The sequence below is a fragment of the Oryctolagus cuniculus genome, chromosome 7 (assembly GCF_051225735.1).
Source record: "Oryctolagus cuniculus isolate XC-2025 breed Fujian yellow rabbit chromosome 7, ASM5122573v1, whole genome shotgun sequence".
Taxonomy (NCBI): Eukaryota; Metazoa; Chordata; class Mammalia; order Lagomorpha; family Leporidae; genus Oryctolagus; species Oryctolagus cuniculus.
The window spans coordinates 77152076-77171039 of NC_142873.1; the positions used below are offsets into that span (position 1 = coordinate 77152076).

At 46.2% G+C, this 18964-nt stretch overlaps 1 protein-coding gene across 11 annotated transcripts in view; it reads left to right on the top strand.

Annotated features, from left to right (window-relative positions):
- The window catches only part of ARHGAP29 (Rho GTPase activating protein 29), an 81927-nt gene extending 69782 nt beyond the window's left edge, over nt 1-12145 (top strand). For all 11 annotated transcript variants that reach the window (XM_008264860.5, XM_051857470.3, XM_089300312.1 and 8 more), the window contains 6 exons: nt 109-297; nt 558-695; nt 4852-5084; nt 6715-7045; nt 7172-7280; nt 10042-12145. In XM_008264860.5, the coding sequence (XP_008263082.1) occupies nt 109-297; nt 558-695; nt 4852-5084; nt 6715-7045; nt 7172-7280; nt 10042-10928 (1887 nt within the window). In that variant the 3' untranslated portion in view covers nt 10929-12145. The remainder of the gene's footprint in view (nt 1-108; nt 298-557; nt 696-4851; nt 5085-6714; nt 7046-7171; nt 7281-10041) is intronic.
- Nucleotides 12146-18964: the final 6819 nt, after the last annotated feature.

Consider the following 18964-nt stretch of genomic DNA (forward strand, 5'->3'; position numbering starts at 1 on the left):
ATACCTTTTAAACTCATTTTTGTTATGTTTCCACTCTATGTATAGTTTGCTCAGTTTTGAATAATTTTCAAGGTGAATTAATCAGTGTAAACTATCATTTTCTTGTAGTGTCTCCTTGTTTGTCACCGAAAGTGTTTGGAAAATTTAGTCATCATTTGTGGTCATCAGAAACTTCTGGGAAAAATACACTTATTTGGAGCAGAGTTCTCACAAGTTGCAAAAAAGGAGCTGGATGGCATCCCTTTCATACTCAAAATATGTGCCACAGAGATTGAAAATAGAGCCCTGTCCCTACAGGTACATTGTAACTCCTAAAACTTGTACATCATAAATGCCTCTGTTTTGTTTTAATGAAAAGGTGACTTTAAAGGAAAACCATGCTTTCAGTTTTGAATAATTGAATTTATTCAGATTTATTTGGAAAATGTTACGTTTAGCCCTGACTAGTTCTTTTCTAAAATACTGACAAAAACTGAAATAAAGACATCAAATACATTTGGCCATATGAATTTAGTCATTTGCACTCAAGCAGAATTTTTTTTTCTTTTCTACTCAAGGGAATCTATCGTGTGTGTGGAAACAAAATAAAAACTGAAAAACTGTGTCAGGCTTTGGAAAATGGAATGCACTTGGTAGATATCGCAGAGTTTAGTACACATGACATCTGTGATGTCTTGAAGTTATACCTTCGACAGGTAAAGTTTTTACTCTTGAAAGCAAATTTAAGAAACCAAAAATATGATTTGTGTTTGCTAATAACTTTTGTGTGTTTTAACTGATATAGACCATATTGATATCTAATTATTAATGTATAGATTGAAGAATGTGTAAGATATTTGTACAATTTAAAAAACAGTGGCAATCAGAATAAACTCATGTGCTATCACACAGCTTAAAGGAAATAGAATATTATACATACCTCAGAAGACCCTCATGTGGCCCTCCCAGATGCAGCTTCCCAACTCACTCCACCTAAGAGGTCTTTCTTAACCAAGTTAATAGCTCCCTCTCTTTCCTAAATAGTTGTACTATCTGTTGTCTATTCCCAAACGATGTATCATTTAAGGTTTGGAAAACTAACTTGAAAGCATACACCTGGCTGTCTAAGGAAGGGCCACTGTTCACCCTGTTAGTGAAGATTTAGGCCAGCAGTATGGTGTCTGGATTGTAGTCTGGCGTTGCCTTCCTGGATATTTAAAAATGGCTGTTGCGGGAGGTCAGTGAGCAAGGTCGTGAAAGTGTCCTGGGAACATGGAGCTCACCATGTTGGGGGCAACAGGCAGAACTGTCCCATGAGCTGGCTACTGCAAGTGTGGCAGGAAGGAGGCTGGGGAGTGGGCTGCTGCTCCTTTTCTCTCTCTGCTTACTGTAGTAGCTGCAGTTTGCAAATGGGGGTGAAGTAAGTGACCATGGTGACTTCAGACAGCAGCTCATGAAGGGTTGAGGCACTTTATGAGCACACTGTCATGAGGCAAGCACAGAAGAGATGTGGGCCATTCCCACCCGGCATTTTGCCCACAGTTGATATGGAGACAGAACAGTGCTGATGGTTCTCAGCACGTCCATCTCTGGGGTGCTGTGGCTATGGGTGGGGTCCTTCTTACTGTGGGGCATCACAGTCTCCATGCCTCCAGCTTTGTGAGGTAGAGGTAGCACCTGTCCTGTCTTCCTCACTCTTCTCCTGTTCTGGTCTTGCCCATCCTAGAGCAAGCTGTGGAGTAGGATAAGTATTTGAAACCTTACTATCTGTAAACACCTTTATTCTCTGCTCACTAGCGGAAATGAAATAGTGCAGATAGTATGGAAGGTTGTAGTAGCCTAGGCTATAAGTTATTTTTCTTCAGAATTTTGAAGCCTGAAGCCTTTCTCATTCTTTATATATGGGCTGTTGTTTCCTCTCTGAAAACTTACGGAATCTTCCTTTTCTCTCATTATCCTAAAGTGTCACGTATGTGTTAGACATCGGTGTATTTTCTTCCACTGTCCTGAGAACTCCATGAGCTCCTGCTGTTCTGGTTCGTCCTTTGCTTGGAACTTTATTTTGTTACTCATCTGCTGCCATCTGTTTCCTTTGTACTTCCTCTGTGGAGCTTTTTATTTGGATACTCAGCAACCTCCACTGGTTCTCTGCTTCCCCCACATTGTCTCTATTACTCATTTGTTTTTGTTTTGTTTTCTTTCAGTACTTTGTAAGAGATTCCTTCATTTTTATCATCTACCACTGTTTTAAACTATTGCATTCCTGAGAATATGTTTTAATATCCAAGAACTCTGGCTTTCTACTATCCTTAGAGCATTCTTTTTTAATTTGCTTGAGAAGAAAAGAGCGATAGAGACTGTTCCCATTCACTGATCCATTCCCCAAATGCCTGCAGTGGCCAGGGGACCAGGTGGAAGCTGGAAGCAGGAACTCAGTCCAGGCAAAATCCCAGCTACTTAAGCAATCACTTCTGCCTCCCTGGGTCTACATTAGCAGGAACTTGGAAGCTGGAGCTGGAGCCAGGTATTGAACCCAAGTACTCCAGTATGGGGTTGACCATAACTGATAAACTGCTAGGCTAAATGCCTGCTTCCCACTGCCTTTTTGTTTAAATGAATGCAGCATTTATCTACCTGAGAGGTTCTTTTCCTGCTTATCCTCTAGCCCTGTATAATAGAAATGTAATGTGATCCACATAAATAAATAGGTGAAGTTGATTTTTATTTTATTTAACATATTAAAAATGTCACTTAAAGAACTAATCAGTATTTTTAAATTATTAGTGAAATATTTTACTTTTTTTGGGCCCCGAGTCTTTGAAATTTGGTGTGTGTTTTTCATTACAGCACTCTGAGTTTGGAACGGTCACATTTCCAGTGCTGGTAGCCATATGTGGCTGGTAGCCACCGTATTGATAGCATAATTCTAGACCTTCAAAGTGATCTTTTTCTACTAGTTTTAATTTCTGTCTTCCATGATTGTCTGCTTAAAAAGAGTTGGTAATTGAAATGTCCTTGGAAGCTCTTGAACACATGAAAGCTTTGAAGACGGAGCTCTACTGTAGGGTGATCGGGGTGAGCTATGTGGGGAACACCTGACGTCTGTGTCTCTTAGGTTGGGGAGATTCCCCAGAGGAGGGTTTCTCCTCACCCCGATCATGCACAACATTGTGGGAGTCAAGGAGGGTCTCTGCCCGGCTGCATTTAGTCACCTCATCCGCTTTCTAGAGAGCAGAGTTCTCTCAGCTTCTCTCCCTGTCCCAAGATCCAAGAATCTAGTGCTGCCAGTCCCTGGGACTCCTTGGGGTTTGTTGTATCCTGTGGCTGAAGCGTCTGGGCGCAGCTTTCTTGGTCTGCTAAGTCAGCACTTGTTCATCTGGTCTTCAGCTTATAGAATGTTGGCTTTCATCTCATCCTATTCTCTGTCCTTGTGGCTTACTGTACTTCAGTAGGGTTGCAAGAGAGAAAGAAAGCGGGTGTAACTACTGGGTCTCCCGTGTTAGCCCAGGATACTATTCAGTCATGTGTTACGGAGGTCTCAGCAGACATGGAGGCTGTGTACTCCTTACAAATCTCATAAGGAATCTTCCTATATCTCTTCTAGCCTGCTAGGGAAAGGAAATGAATGGAGTCATCCAATATTATCAGCTCTCATCCTCAGGGATGTTGCATGACCAAGCCTTCTGTGTGGAACACCATACAGCAAGGACCAGCATCGTGGCCCAGTAGACTAGGCTGCTGTTTGTGTTGCTGGTGTCCCATGTTGGTGTGCCAGTTCAAGTCCCACTTCCTGGTAGTGCACCTGGGAAAGCGGCAGATGAGGAAAGTACTTGAGCTCTTGCCATCCATGTGAGAGACCAGGATGGAGTTCCTGGCCCCTGGCCCAGCCCTGGCTGTTGTGGGCATTTTGGGGAGTGAACCAGCAAGTGAAAGATCTCCCTCTCTCCCTCTCTGTCTCCCTCTCCTTTCTCTGCTTGCCAAATAAATACGTAAAGCTTTAAAAAAGAAAGGTAATGAAACTATCTACTGGTATTAGAGAGTAACCTTCATTTTACTCGCTGACCTTATGGGAAGCCTGAAGCTTCAGAAGTGTGACTCCCTTCAGATCTCAGGACAGTGGAGGTGGCGGCGATTCCTCGAGGCTGCCCTTCCCTTGGACCGGCAGGGGAGAACTGAGCAGGGGCACCTGTCTCACCACAGACAGTGTAGCCAGGGCTGCCCTGTGTTTCCCACTGTAGAGCGATGGAGACCTGGAAATTTATCGGGCAGTGAGCAGATCAAAATGGCAGCTTGCTCTGTGTTAGTTTGAGAGGAACTGTTTCTTTTGATATAAAGTGATTCAAGTTGTACTTAAAAATTGGATAAATGTTGACAGTCTTTCTTTTAGGTCATGTTTTCTGATGCAGATTTTTAATCTGGCCACAGTAAAACACAAGGGCCTTAGAGCATTTTGTTCTTTCTGTCTCCCCATAGTAATAAAGTTCAGTTTTGTCAGCTTTTTGTAATTCATCTGACTTAGCATTACCCTGGGTTTGTTTGTAAAACAGTTGTAGGTGATGTTGTCTTTGGGACAGTTATAAATGGTATAGTATGCATATCAGAGCTTTTGAATTCCATCATCGAAATTTAGGTTTAGAGTTCTCATCATCAGTCAACTCATTTTTAATATAGGTATAACTTATGGTGATGATTTTAGATTTTACTTTTAGGTCACATATGTAGCAAACATGGACATTTCTAAATGTGGATTGACTTTAAACCAGGTTACTCTGAAGGGACATGCTAAGTCGTTCAGTCACTGTCAGTAACCCGGTTGATTATTAGCAGAAAAACAAATAGAATGATATTCCTAATGTTATTTTATTTCTTTAGCTCCCAGAACCATTTATTTTATTCCGATTGTACAAGGAATTCATTGACCTCGCAAAAGAGATCCAACACGTAAATGAAGAACAAGAAACAAAAAAGGATAGCTTTGAGGACAAAAAATGGCCAAATATGTGTATAGAAATAAACCGAATTCTCTTAAAGAGCAAGGACCTGCTAAGACAGTTGCCAGCATCAAATTTTAACAGTCTTCATTTCCTCATAGCACACCTTAGGCGGTAAGAATTTTATATAATTAGAGCATCCATTAGTGGGTGGATAATTGATTAGTTTTTCTGTTTTGTTTTTTATTGTGGTAAATTACATGTAACAATGTGTGCAGGTAACATACAGTTGAGAAGTGTTTAAGGACATTCATGTTGCTGTTGGTTTTTGGTTTTGATTTTTTTTTTTAATAAATGACTTTCATTTATGTGTTAGGGGAAGGGAGACATTGAATACATATGTTCCCACAGCCAGCACTTTTCCCTCTGATGTCTCCGCTGTGCCAGGGTCTGACAGAGGAGACAAGGATGGAAACACAGGGTTTCTGCCATCTGTTAGGCTCATCAGCTTGGCACAGACCCACGGGCAAGTGCAGTACAGTGTCATCTTGTGTAACAGAGCCGCCTATGCACAGCTTGCAGAGGAGGAAGTAGCCCTTGAATTATACTTGAAGAACTGAATGATGGTTTGGTGGACAAAAATATGTAAAAGAACATTCCAGGCAGAGGGTAACAGACAGAAGAGCATTTTGCATTTGGGAAATATAATTTGCATAGGCTCCAGTAGAGTTAGCAGTAGTAGCAGGAACTGAGCCAGGTAGAGACCTGATAAAGTCTTGCATACCTGGCAGATGAGCTGACCTTGCTTCTCTACCCACTAAAGAATTTTGAGTCGGAAACTAAACTTGCTCAGATGTGCCTATTAGGTCTTTCTGGCAGCCATATGGAGAATGGGTGGGAGGGGAGGGCTTTACCACGGTTCAGATCTCCTTGAATATCATAGGAATAAAAGATGAAGGTATGTTGAAGTAAGGCCAGAGCAATGAGAGTGGGCATAAAATAGACAGAGTGATAGGAGAGAGAATCAGCTAGGTTTAAAGATGAGATGTAGGCAGCCGGCGCTGTGGCTCACTTGGTTAATCCTCCACCTGCAGCACCAGCATCCCATATGAGCGCTGGGTTCTAGTCCCAGTTGCTCCTCTTCCAGTCAGCTCTCTGCTATGGCCCGGGAAGGCAGTGGAGGATGGCCCAAGTGCTTGGGCCCCTGCACCCGCATGGGAGACCGGGAGGAAGCACCCGGCTCCTGGCTTTGGATCAGAGCAGCTCCGGCCATAGCGGCCTTTTGGGGCGGGGGGGGGGGGGGGGCGTGAACCAACGGAAGGAAGACCTTTCTCTCTGTCTCTGTCTCTCTCTGTCTAACTCTGCCTGTCAAAAAAAAAAAAAAAAAAAAAAAAAAAGATGAGCTGTGGGCAGTAACAAAGAACACAACCATGACATTTAAGTTCTCAGTGTAAAGACCTGGAAAGTGACATACTAAGATGGGCACTGTTTTTTTTTAGGGATGGAGCGTCAGATTTTTTTTTTTTTCTGCTAGTAAAAATGCATAGTTCCTTCTATTTAGTTGAATGTCATCCTAGTAAAAGACTGTGAAATCCAATTTGATGTGTGGTCAGTGTTTTAATCAAATAAATATCTCCTTTTCCTGGACTCTTCCCCACGCTGGCTTTATTGAGGTTTAACTGACACACTTTTCCTGGATTTCTGCAGCCCGTTTTTCCCTCTGCCCTTCCCAACCCATAGTGAACTGCCAGCAAGGAACCCTGATAAGCAAATCCCATTCAGTTTTATGTGTTCTGTTTTGCAGGGTAGTAGATCATGCAGAAGAAAACAAGATGAATGCCAAAAACTTGGGGGTCATATTTGGACCAAGCCTCATTAGGCCAAGGCCGACAACTGCTCCCATCACCATCTCCTCCCTGGCTGAATATTCAAATCAGGCGCGGCTGGTGGAGTTCCTCATCACATACTCACAGAAGATCTTCGATGGGTCACTGCAGCCACAAGATGCTATTACGTGCAATACAGGTGTCACCGGACCCCAGGGTGATCCAGGCTGTGTGCCCAAGCCTCTGTTATCACCAGAAGAAAGAGATCCAGAACCTTCCATGAAGACACTATTTTTTTCTTCAAAGGATGTGAGTTCTGACCTATATAGAATTATATCATAACTTCTATGATGTTAGTAAGTTAAAAATCTTTGAATTGTTTATTTTGAGGTGCATTTTCCTTCTTCAAGTTTAAAAGTCCTCTTCCATCAACAGGATATCCATACTGCAGAGAGTGAAAGCAAAATTTTTGAACCAGCTACAACATCTGAGGAATCAGAACGCAGACAGAATGCATTAGAAAAATATGATGGATGTCTCATCGGTGAGTGGCCATGTTAAAAAAAAAGTCTGATAACTTAAAACTTTGCCAGCAATGATTGAAAGCTTAGTGCCAGTGTTGTGGTGCCACTGTGACTCTGGCGTCCCGTACGAGCGCCAGTTCAGATCTGCACTGCTGCACTTCGGATCAGCTCCCTGCTGTGCCTGGGGAAGCAGCAGAACATGGCTCAAGTGCTCCGGCCCCTGCCACCCATGTAGACCACCAGGGTGGAGTTCTGGGCTCCTGGCTGTAGCCAGGGGATAGAAGAACCCCACCCCCCACCCGTAATTTTGCCTTTCAAATCAATCAATCTTTTAAAAAAAAGCTAAGATGAGTAGAATAGAGGAAAGTGAAGATGAAGATTCATTGAGAAAAGTTGCCGTTAGAGTATTATTTGTCATAATGTGTTTCTTAAAAAACAGTCTTAGAGTTCACAGATGTTCTTGTGCTCTTTGTGAAAATGTCTTGTTTCCGCTTTTTGCTGTCAGTTGATGTCGAAGTGGAAATGTGCTGAGCAGTGTATAATTCCCAGCATCTTCTCTTACTTCTTCAGTGGATCTGACTGCTTTTAAAGAGTCAGACTGCTGGCCGGCGCCGTGGCTCACTAGGCTAATCCTCCGCCTTGTGGCGCCGGCACACCGGGTTCTAGTCCCAGTCGGGGCTCCAGATTCTGTCCCGGTTGCCCCTCTTCCAGGCCAGCTCTCTGCTGTGACCCGGGAGTGCAGTGGAGGATGGCCCAAGTGCTTAGGCCCTGTACCCCATGGGAGACCAGGATAAGTACCTGGCTCCTGCTATCGGATCAGCGCGGTGCGCCGGCCGCAGTGTGCTGGCCGCAGCAGCCATTGGAGGGTGAACCAATGGCAAAGGAAGACCTTTCTCTCTGTCTCTCTCTCTCACTGTCCACTCTGCCTGTCAAAAAATAAAAAATAAAAAAAAAGAGTCAGACTCCTGAAATTTTTAAAAAATGCATTTTTTTTGCGTATCTTTGCCTGTGGCCTATTTCTAACACATTAAATACGCAAGAGTCTGTGTCTTTGTATTTCCTGGACTGCAGTCATTTTATCCTTTTCCTCTGGTAATTCTGTCTCAGTGATTAGAAGGTTGGTAGTGGTCCAGCTGTTAGACAAGCTCCCATTTGTTACTATAATTCTCATTCTTAGAGCTAAATTCCAGTTTTTCAAAATACAGCTCTATGTGTTAAATTTGTACATAATCAAGCATCAGTAAGCACAGCTTGGTGGGGTCTAAGAAAGAAGCCGAGTACCTGCCCGCTGAGGACTCAGCACTGACTTGTTTGGTTGCATTTGTCTAGTATGAGCTTCTGAGCAGTTTGATGCTGGACAGTAGGTGCATTTGCCTTGTTCAGCCCCTGACTGACAGTCTGAGAAAGGTTACATAATTCCGAAGGTCGTGGCCCTACTAAATCGCTCAGGCAATATTTCAGCCCAGTCCTGTCTGATTCATAAAGCTCACCTTTCTTCACTGTCCCGTGAATAGATTCCCTATTAGGAATAACGATAGTAGTATCATTTTCGAGTGCGTATTATATGACAGATAGTTGGCGCTTGCCAGATCAGATGGTCTTTCAGCAGATGAAGACGCACAGGAACAGGGCGTGGCTTCGCCAGGGCAGAAGTGGGGCTGGAGCTGAGCGAGGACCCAGGCAGCCGCCCACAGAGTCTGCGCTCTTCTCCACTGTGCTAGAGCTTCTCCCGCAGGACTGTAGGAATGCACTGGGGTGCTTGCCGTCCATCTGCAAATGGGTCCCCCAGAGTGTTCTGTACATGTGGGGAAGGACCCAGGAGAGTAAGCCCCAGAGCATTGCCTTGGAGCCCAGGGCAGAGTGGTCAGCCATCAGGGGAGGGGAAAGTTCCGGGGAGACAGTGACTGAGGTGGGATTCCGGCAGCCCCGGCTGCAAACCTCTACCCAAGAGAAGAGGGAGAAAAGCCAGAGGCGTCGGGGAAAGGGCGTGGCCGTGCTCAGGACAGTCATGGTTCAGATCAGTGGTGCCGGGTCACAGGTGTGAAAGGTTTCCTAGCAGTGAGGAGGGGCGAGGGCAGAGGCCTGGAACCACCCAGGAGCTGGAGTTTTTAGGTAGATGGAGCAGAATGGGACAGGTTTTAGGTGAGAAGACATGGACCATGGGTCCAGATTAGAGAAGAAAGTAAATCTGGGAGTGAAGAGTTTATGGGGAGAGTGATGGGTTCTTTCCCACTTAATTTACAACTGTTGAACTTTACTTTGACATGTGGTGTTCTTCTCCACTGGTGGATCAGATACGGAGGACATCTGTGGCATTTAGTGTGAGACTTTCAGTGTGGTGAATAACTGAAAAGCAGATTGAGTTAGCAAAATCCTTGGGATTCAGGGAGCACTACAGTTGCTGGTATATGAACTGGTTTAACTTCTCAGAGGTTAGCTTACCAGGGTCTGCCTGTTGAAAACGTGTCAGTCATTTGACCCAGAAATTACTTGTGCATAGATGATACATAAAAAGAAATCATTCCAGCAAGTGGTACTTCATGTTGTTTTTTGTTGTTATTAATAATGTGCAGTGTATTTTGTAGCTATTTATGATGTTGATTTAGATAAATAAAAAATACCACCTTGTTTATTTACCCAAGATACAGTTTTAATATTGCATGAATGTGTAACGCCTTTGCACAGAGAATATCGTGTTGGGAGAGTATGTGAGACTTCGTTGTAGAGAGTGCTCTTGGTCAGCATGTACCCTGAATTTAAGTGAATGACTTTCTGTTTCAGACAACAAGGTGCATTTGCTTCTAGACCAGGACTATGAATCTGCATCCCAAAAGATGGAAGATATGTGTAGAATCCCTAAGCCACTGCTTGTGAAAATGGATAGGGCAATGAACAGTACGGAGAGGTGCGTGCCACGGACCAAGATGAGGCCCGTGAGTTTGCCTGTGGATAGACTGCTTCTTGCAAGCCCTCCTCATGAAAGAATTGGCAGAAATATGGGACACGTAAGTTCTGACAAGTTTTGCAAGAATCCTGCTTTTGAAGGACTTAATAGAAAAGACAGTCCTACTATCGTCTGTGCCAAGTTTAACGGCTTTGACCAACAAAGTCTACAAAAACCTCGGGACAAGCAATATGAACCAAGCAACTTTACCACCAAAACTGCCATGACTGTGCCCTGTGAGCCCCAGGGAAAAGGAGCGATGGCCAGCCTCAGGATAGGTGGGGACCGTTCCGTTGGTGTCACCCAGCCTGGAGCCCCACACACAGAACCCGTCAGGTCAGCGAGAGAGGCGGCAGAGAGGCGGTCCTCTGACTCCTACCCTCCTGCTCCAGGCAGAGCACCCAGAACACTGCAGCCCCAGCACTGGACAACATTCTATAAACCGCGCACTCCCGCCAGCAGTGGCCGGGGGAGCGAAGAGAAACCGTCCTCGCCCTCGCCTCCAGCCCCTCCCAGCACAGCTCACACTCCCCAGAGTGACGTGGAGAAATGCATCCCAGACCCCGACGGGGCGTCCGCGTGTCCCGGGCAGCCGACTCGTCAGCCTAAAGACAGCTCTGAGGAGCAGGCCTTGCCTGACGTGACTGCAGTGTGCCAGAGACCACGGCTAAAACGAATGCAGCAGTTTGAAGACCTTGAAGATGAAATCCCACAGTTTGTATAGGGTTGTCAGAATTCAGGTTTTCTTTGCTTTGTTTTGTTTTGTGGTATTGTGTTTGTTTTGTGTCACAGAGTGTTTGACGGGCCCCTTTTGTATAGGATTGCCAAATTGTGGGTTTTACTTTCTGTTGTGTTGTATTATCCTTGTTGGTTGTATTGAGTAGTAGAATGTTTGAATGGGGTCATATTTGTGACTCACTGGAATTGTCTTTAATTTCTGTATTATTGAAATTGTGAATAAAATAGGTGGATTCATATTTTTTAAAGTTCAGTTGATTTTCCCCATAAAATGGTCCACTTAAATGCATCCCTAATATATGATATGATACAGTTCTCAACTAATAGGTTCAATTGGGGAAAATCAGCTTTATTTTTCCAAGTGAAAATAAGTGCTTATTTATAAAGTGTTTTGAATGCAGGTGCCTGAGAGATCTTTGGTATGAATATGTTTTTTTCCACACAGTTTTATAGTGCCTTTCTGAGCATTTGTGCTTTCTTGGTATGTATGTAAACTTTTATTTTTCAATTGTCAGTTCACTTAACTTTTCAATATTTACATAATGGCCAAAAGGCTTACAAATCTGTATTTAATTGCATCTTTAATTAATCGCCAGTTTTCACATATGGTAGTCAAATTGTACGAAGAAAATGCACTCAAAGCTCCTGTTTCTAAATTTTATATATAATATTTCAGCCACGTCTCATTTGGCTTTAGATGGTTTTAATACATTGCATAGTTTTCTGCCCCTTGGCTTTGCTTCATGTGAACTTTTGTTTGTCAGTGGTGTTTGACTTTTTGGCATTTTATATCATGTTCCCAAGCCTGTTTCAGAAGTGTTTAATGGGTTTTGTTGAAACCATTCCTTTTGTACAAAATGTTTCAACTTATGGATCATTTTGTCTTTTTCTACCTGAACTGTAAATCATTGAAAATGTACGTTTCACCCAAAAGGAGCCAAGTTGTGTTTAAATTGATTCTGAGAGTACAGTCCAGTAAGCTTCTTTGGCATTTGAGAGAAGGTATATATAATTGGATCTGTTCACTTATAAAATTCCCAGTTTTTAGAACTAGCCCTGTTTTCTGGGTTCACTGTTTTGTCTAAAATGGATATAAAAGGGACAAAAAAAGCCTCTTTTTGTATGTGTGAATTACATTTCTAGTAATGCTTTTGTATGACCATGTTATACATGATAAATATATATATATATTAACTTGTTAAATTATTTTTCAAGTTCTTGTGGCTTCTCTGAAATTGTTTCTTGGGGTGTGAGACTTTCAAGTTATTAGCTGTCAGCTTTGTGGTCAACACTTGGGCTCCAGCGTTCCCTGACTACAGCATGGAGGACATTTTACAGGAAATTGTCTTCTAGTCATTTCTATGTGATGTTAAGGGTGGGGGAGAAATGAATGGCCAGCTGTTCGTGCTGAGGCCTTGTTTTTAGTATCATTGTGTAAAATATGAAAGATTATATTGCTATGAAAAGCCCAAAAGCAAACTAAAGCCATCATTTATTTAGCCCTCTTTGTGTGCCAGGAACTTTACTGAGTTTCCACATAAGTTATTCCAAGTTCATAGCAACCTGTGAATCATGCAGTTCTTCCCAAGCGAGTAAGGGAACCAAGGCTGCCTGCTGAGTCGCACAGGTGTAGCAGATGGAGTGGGATCTCAGACACAGGGCCGCCAGACTCTGATGAGTGGCACCCTTAATGACTGTGAGAACTAAAATAACATCAGGCGGTATTTAGCAATATAAAATGCATCTTTAAAAACTTCTGTTGTCAAATGCCTGTAACAAAGTTTACCATTTGAACCATTTTAAGTTTGCAGTTCAGTGGTATTAAGTATATTCACATTGTTCTACAGGCACAACCAACTATCCCAAATTTTTTCATCATTTCATACATAAAACTTAGGAAGTGGCCGGCGCCATGGCTCAATAGGCTAATCCTCTGCCTGTGCACCAGGTTCTAGTCCCGGTCGGGGCGCCGGATTCTTGTCCCAGTTGCCCCTATTCCAGGCCAGCCCTCTGCTATGGCCCGGGAGTGCAGTGGAGGATGGCCCAAGTGCTTGGGCCCTGCACCCCATGGGAGACCAGGAGAAGCACCTGGCTCCTGGCTTTGGATCAGCGAGATGTGCTGGCAGCAGCGGACCAGCCGCGGCGGCCATTGGAGGGTGAACCAACGGTAAAAGGAAGACCTTTCTCTCTGTCTCTCTCTGTCCACTCTGCCTGTCAAAAAAAAAAAAAAAAAAAAAAAAGGACTTAGGAAGTGTGCTTAAAAATTATTTATAGGGCTGGTGCTGTGGCGTGGTGGGTTAAGCTGCTGTCTGCAGTGCTGGCATTCTATATGAGTGCCGGTTCAAGTCCCAGCTGCTCCACTTCCTGTCTAAAGCCCTGTTAACGCGCCTGGGAAAGCAGCACAAAATAGCCCAAGTGCTTGGGCCCCTACATCCATGTGGGAGAACCTTGAAGAAGCTCCTGGCTCCTGGCTTTGGCCTGGCCCAGCCCTGGCTATTGTGGCCATTTGGGGAGTGAACCAGCAAATAGAAGATTCTCTCTCTCCCCCTCTCTCTCTCTTTCTGTAACCCTGACTTTCAAATAACTGGGGGAATAGGAGGAGAGCAGGCGCTCTATCTGCTGGTTCACTCCCAGTTTCCTCAGTACCCAGGGCAGGCCAGGCAGAAGCCAGAACCCATAGGTCTCCCACGTGGTTGGCAAGGACCCAACTACTTGAGCCCTCACTGGCTGCTGCCCAGGTTATGCACTAGCAGGAAGCTGGAATCAGAAGCAGACCTGGGACTCGAACCCAGGCCTCCTGATATGGGATGGGGGTGTTTTAACCACTAGGTCAAACACTGCCTCAAAAATACTTTTGAATTTCTTCAATTATCTTTTTTTTTCTTTTGACAGGCAGAGTTAGTGAGAGAGAGAGAGAGAAAGGTCTTCCTTCTCCGTTGGTTCACCCTCCAATGGCCGCTACAGCCGGCGCACCGTGCTGATCCGAAGCCAGGAGCCAGGTACTTCCTCCTGGTCTCCCATGCCGGTGCAGGGCCCAAGCACTTGGGCCATCCTCCACTGCCTTCCCGGGCCACAGCAGAGAGCTGTGAGGGGCAACCGGGACAGAATCCGGCGCCCCAACCAGGACTAGAATCTGGGTGCCAGCGCCACAGGCGGAGGATTAGCCAAATGAGCCGCAGCACCGGCCCGATTATCTTTTGATACATGGAGACGACTCGAAGTATCATGTAACAAAGTCACCTATTTTTCTCTCACTTAAACCTCACAAATGAAGTGTTCTCCTTTTAGGCGTTTTTTTAACCTTTAGGGCTCACTGGTGTCTTGTCCAGCTTAGAGATGTCAGCCTATGGATGCTCTCTGGTTTCGTGGAGGCATAAAAGTTATCTCCTGAGAGGAGACTGCTATGTGGGGTTCCCACAGTACTCACTGGCCTGTGACCCAATTACATGGAAATTTCTCATCAGAAAGTTTTTTTTTTTTTTTAATTTTTTTCCAGGCAGAGTGGACAGTGAGAGAGAGACAGAGAGAAAGGTCTTCCTTTGCTGTTGGTTCACCTCCAATGGCCACCGCGGCCAGCGCGCTGCAGCCGGCGCACCACGCTGATCCGATGGCAGGAGCCAGGTGCTTCTCCTGGTCTCCCATGGGGTGCAGGGCCCAAGCACCTGGGCCATCCTCCACTGCACTCCCTGGCCACAGCAGAGAGCTGGCCTGAAAGAGGGGCAACCGGGACAGAATCTGGTGCCCCGACCGGGACTAGAACCTGGTGTGCCGGCGCCGCAAGGCGGAGGATTAGCCTAGTGAGCCACAGCGCCGGCCAGAAAGTTGTTTTAAGAGACCTGGAAAGAGGTGTTGAGCAAAGGGAAGGTTAGTGGTGCCAAGTCCTTTTGGAGCTGCTGGACCACTGGAAAGCTTTGTGAAAAGCACATTGTTCATGTTTCTGATAAGTCACTTGCGAAAGCTTGATCATGACCCCCCCCCCACAGGTGTGTTTGACAGAGTGCGAACTGAACTCGTGTTTATTAGCATTTAAAATTACTTGTACCTTAGACAATGTATGTCTTTTTTTAAGATTTATTTATTTATTTGAAAGTCAGAGTTACACAGAGAGAGGAGAGAGAGAGAGAGGTCTTACATCCGCTGGTTTACTCCCCAATTGGCCGCAATGGCCAGAACTGCGCCAAGCCGAAGCCAGAAGCCAGGAGCTTCCTCCAGGTCTCCCATGCGGGTGCAGGGGCCCAAGGACTTGGGCCATCTTCTACTGCTTTCCCAGGCCATAGCAGAGAGCTGGAACAGAAATGCAGCAGCTGGGTCTCGAACCAGCACCCATATGGGATTCCGGTGCTTTAGGCCAGGGCGTTAACCCACTGCGCCACAGCGCAAGCTCCCCAAAGATTGATTGATCTGAAAGAGTTACACAGAGAAGGAGAGGCAGAGAGAGAGAGAGAGGGTTCTTCCATACACTGGTTTACTCCCCAATTGGCTACAATGGCCAGAGCTGCGCTGATCCAAGGCCTGGAGCCAGGAGCTTCTTCTGGGTCTCCTACACGGGTGCAGGGGCCCAAGGACATGGGCCATCTTTTACTGCTTTCCCGGGCCACAGCTGAGAGCTGGATCGGAAGTGGAGAAGTGGAGCAGCTGAGACTCAAACCGGCGCCCATATGGGATGCCAGCACTGCAAGCGGCAGCTTTACCCGCTAGGCCGCAGCACCGGCACCCAGTGTGTCTTTTGATAAGAGATGAAGACAAGATGATCCCCATGAAAGACTTGTGCCCACCCAGCTCACAGGAAAACAGTCACGTCTCACTGCCTTGGGCGATTGAACTTAAAGGTGGTTCCACAGCTACACTAGTCCCAGCTGTCCTTGTGTTTCAGACTGTTCAGCATTTATTCAAGCTCTAACAATCTCTTTAAATGACAGCCATTGTATATTTTTAAATAAGTTATAGTCAGTGTAATTCCCTGAAGGTTTTTTCCCCCAGAAGCAGGAAATTATTTTGATTTGTTGGTAAGAGTATGTGTGTGGACAATTCAGTTAACATCTGGAGTTTAGCAGACTTGCTACTTGGACAAGCATATGTACAAATCAGTTGTATTCTTGGATGCTGGCAACTAACAAATGGAAGTTTTTAGGAAGATCAACAACAGTATAAAAGTATTGAAATATCTAAGAATAAATTTAACAGAATATGGACAAGATCTTCATGGACAGAATTTTAGGCCATTCTCAAGGGACACTTGAGATCTTCAGTGGTGCACACCAGTGTATGGATTAGAAGCCTCCATATTGCAAAGATGTTCATTCTCCCTACATTTATTTAGAGATTCAGTGTAATCCCAACAAATACATATTTGGAGGGTATTTCCTTAAACCAAGGGCTCCTGAACGTACTGTGATACACCATCAAATTCAGGAGATCAACACTGTTGCAGTGCTGGTGATGTCTCATCCACAGAGCACAGTGGGGTTTTTTTTGTTTGTATGTTTTGTTTTTTTGACAGGCAGAGTGGACAGTGAGAGAGAGAGACAGAGAGAAAGGTCTTCCTTTTGCCGTTGGTTCACCCTCCAATGGCTGCCGCGGCCAGCACGCTGCGGCCAGTGCACCGCGCTAATCCGATGGCAGGAGCCAGGTGCTTCTCCTGGTCTCCCATGGGGTACAGGGCCCAAGCACTTGGGCCATCCTTCACTGCACTCCCTGGCCACAGCAGAGAGCTGGCCTGGAAGAGGGGCAACCAGGACAGAATCCGGCGCCCCGACCGGGACTAGAACCCGGTGTGCCGGCGCCGCAAGGTGGAGGATTAGCCTAGTGAGCCGCGGCGCTGGCCAACAGTGGGGTTTTTGGGTACTGCCCAGTACTGCTCTTCCTTGACCAGCACCCCAGTTGTAAGCATGTCGATGCATCTTTTTGATCTGTTTCTTTTGCCTGCTTTAGAGTTCGGCAGTCTCCTTTCATGGCTGTGACTCAAGTGTAGGCCAGTTTGTAGAATGCCCCAGTTTGGATTCATTTAACGTTTCCTCGTGATTAGACTCGAGGTGTACCTTTCTTGGTCATAAACACTGAGAAACAGCTGTGTTCTCAGTGTCTCAGGAGGGCCACGGAGATGTTTGTTCCATGCCTGGTGACGTGGTAACGTTAACTTTGATTGCTCAGCTGTTGTGTCTACAAGGTGTCTCCACTGTAGAGTTCATAATTTAAAAATGCTCTGTGAGCAGATCTTAGGGGCTGCGTGAATGTCCCGGTTCTTCTTGAACTGCCGCCAGAAGTGTGTGCTGAAATGTGGTGTCTGAATCACTTGTTACTGATTGGTTACCAAGTGGTGGGAAGATGGCTTCTGCTTTGGTTGGTGTCCTGCATGAGGAAAAGCTGCCCTTTCTCGTGGGGTCATTCCTTTCTGTCCGCACAGACCCCAGGATTCCTGCCTTACTGAGTGGGCTGCACTGTTTCACTGTTACTGATTTTCATGCTGCAAATTTCCCAGGTTAGGTTGTGAGAGTCCCTTCAAGCTGGCTTCCATGTCCCTTTGGTCTCTCCTTTGGCATTTTGGCACCTCGAGATGCTACAGGCTGACCATGGGCTTTTCCCTACCCCAAGTCTGGAATTCACCATTTTTCCAGGGAGCCCTGGTTCTTGTAAATGGAGAGTGGGATGTGGAATCCACGACCTGAAAAGGACTCATTGCTACTGGCAAGTCACTGGCTATAAACCCTACTGGTAGACTGTCGCTCCCCCTCTTCATGGAGGAACGACACTAAACCCTGCCTAGGCTTCATATCCGAGTCACGGCACCATTATGTCGCTCCCCGTCTTCGTGGAGGAACGACACAGGACCCTGCGTTGTTCTTTCGTCTGCTCAGCCCTCCCCTGGTTTGCTGCTGGTTCTTCCCGGGTTGGCTACCGTCCCTCCACCTCCGTGGAGGGGCGGTTCCCCCTGCCACATTCCCCACTTCCGCGGGGGAGCGGCACACCGCCGGCCGGCTCTCTCGGGGGCTGCACAGGTGTTCCTTCAGGTAGATGTTCCCTTTAGATGTTCCTGGTGCATGTTGTCTCTCTCCTCCTTTATAGTCCTCTTCCACCAATCCCAACTCTGCTACCCACACGCCGAGTACGCTGCTTTCCTCCAATCAGGAGCAGGTCCCACAGTTTATTGGTTGAACTGGAGGCAGCTGTGTAGAAGCTGTTTCCCTTCTCAGCGCCATATTGTGGGAGAGCAGATGCATAGAATAAGTCTTAATTCCAGTAACTTAGTCTAGTCCGAGTTGCTCCCAGTTGCTCCCCACAGATCCCCCTTTCTTTTTATTTTTGGCGTTGATACGCGCCTGTCTTCGGTGCCCCGCGGCACACACTCTGCTCTGCTTGCTAGAGTTGCCCACAGGTGCTTACAATCCTATCAATCAGGCAAACCGAATCCGGGTCCTCTCTTCACCATGTTGTGAGGAGGTTTTTAGGCGCTGATGCGTGCCTGTGTTCGGTGCCCTGCAGCGCATGCTCTGCTCTGCCTGCAGGTGCTTACAAGCCCTAGCAATCAGGCAAACCGAATCCAAGCCTTCTCATTGCCGTATTGTGGGGAGACTTATTGGTGTTGATAACGTGCCTGTCTTCGGTGACCTGCGGCGCATAAGCTGCTAGCCGCCCGCAGGTGCTCATCGCCTCACTAATCAGGCAGACCGAATCCAAGCTCTCTCATTGCCATGTTGTGGGGTGGCCTTTCTATTTCTCTATTTCTCTATGTCCGGGCATTCCTATTTCTCCCATTTTACTTCTATCTTCCAGCATTCCTATTTCTCTCATTTTACTTCTAAACTTCTGTTTCTCTTATCCCTGCGGCTTCCCGGCGCCCGCCCCGAGGCTGCTTCTCGGCGCCTCGCCGCCCCGCGGCAGCTTCACGGCTCTGCGCGGCTTCCCGGCGCCTCGCCCCGCCGGCGGGCTCCCGGCTCTGCGCGGCTCGGCTTCGCGCGCACACTCCGCGGTCTCCACGCCCTTCGCGTCCGCACCACGGCCTCGCGCCAGCCCCGCGTTCCCTAT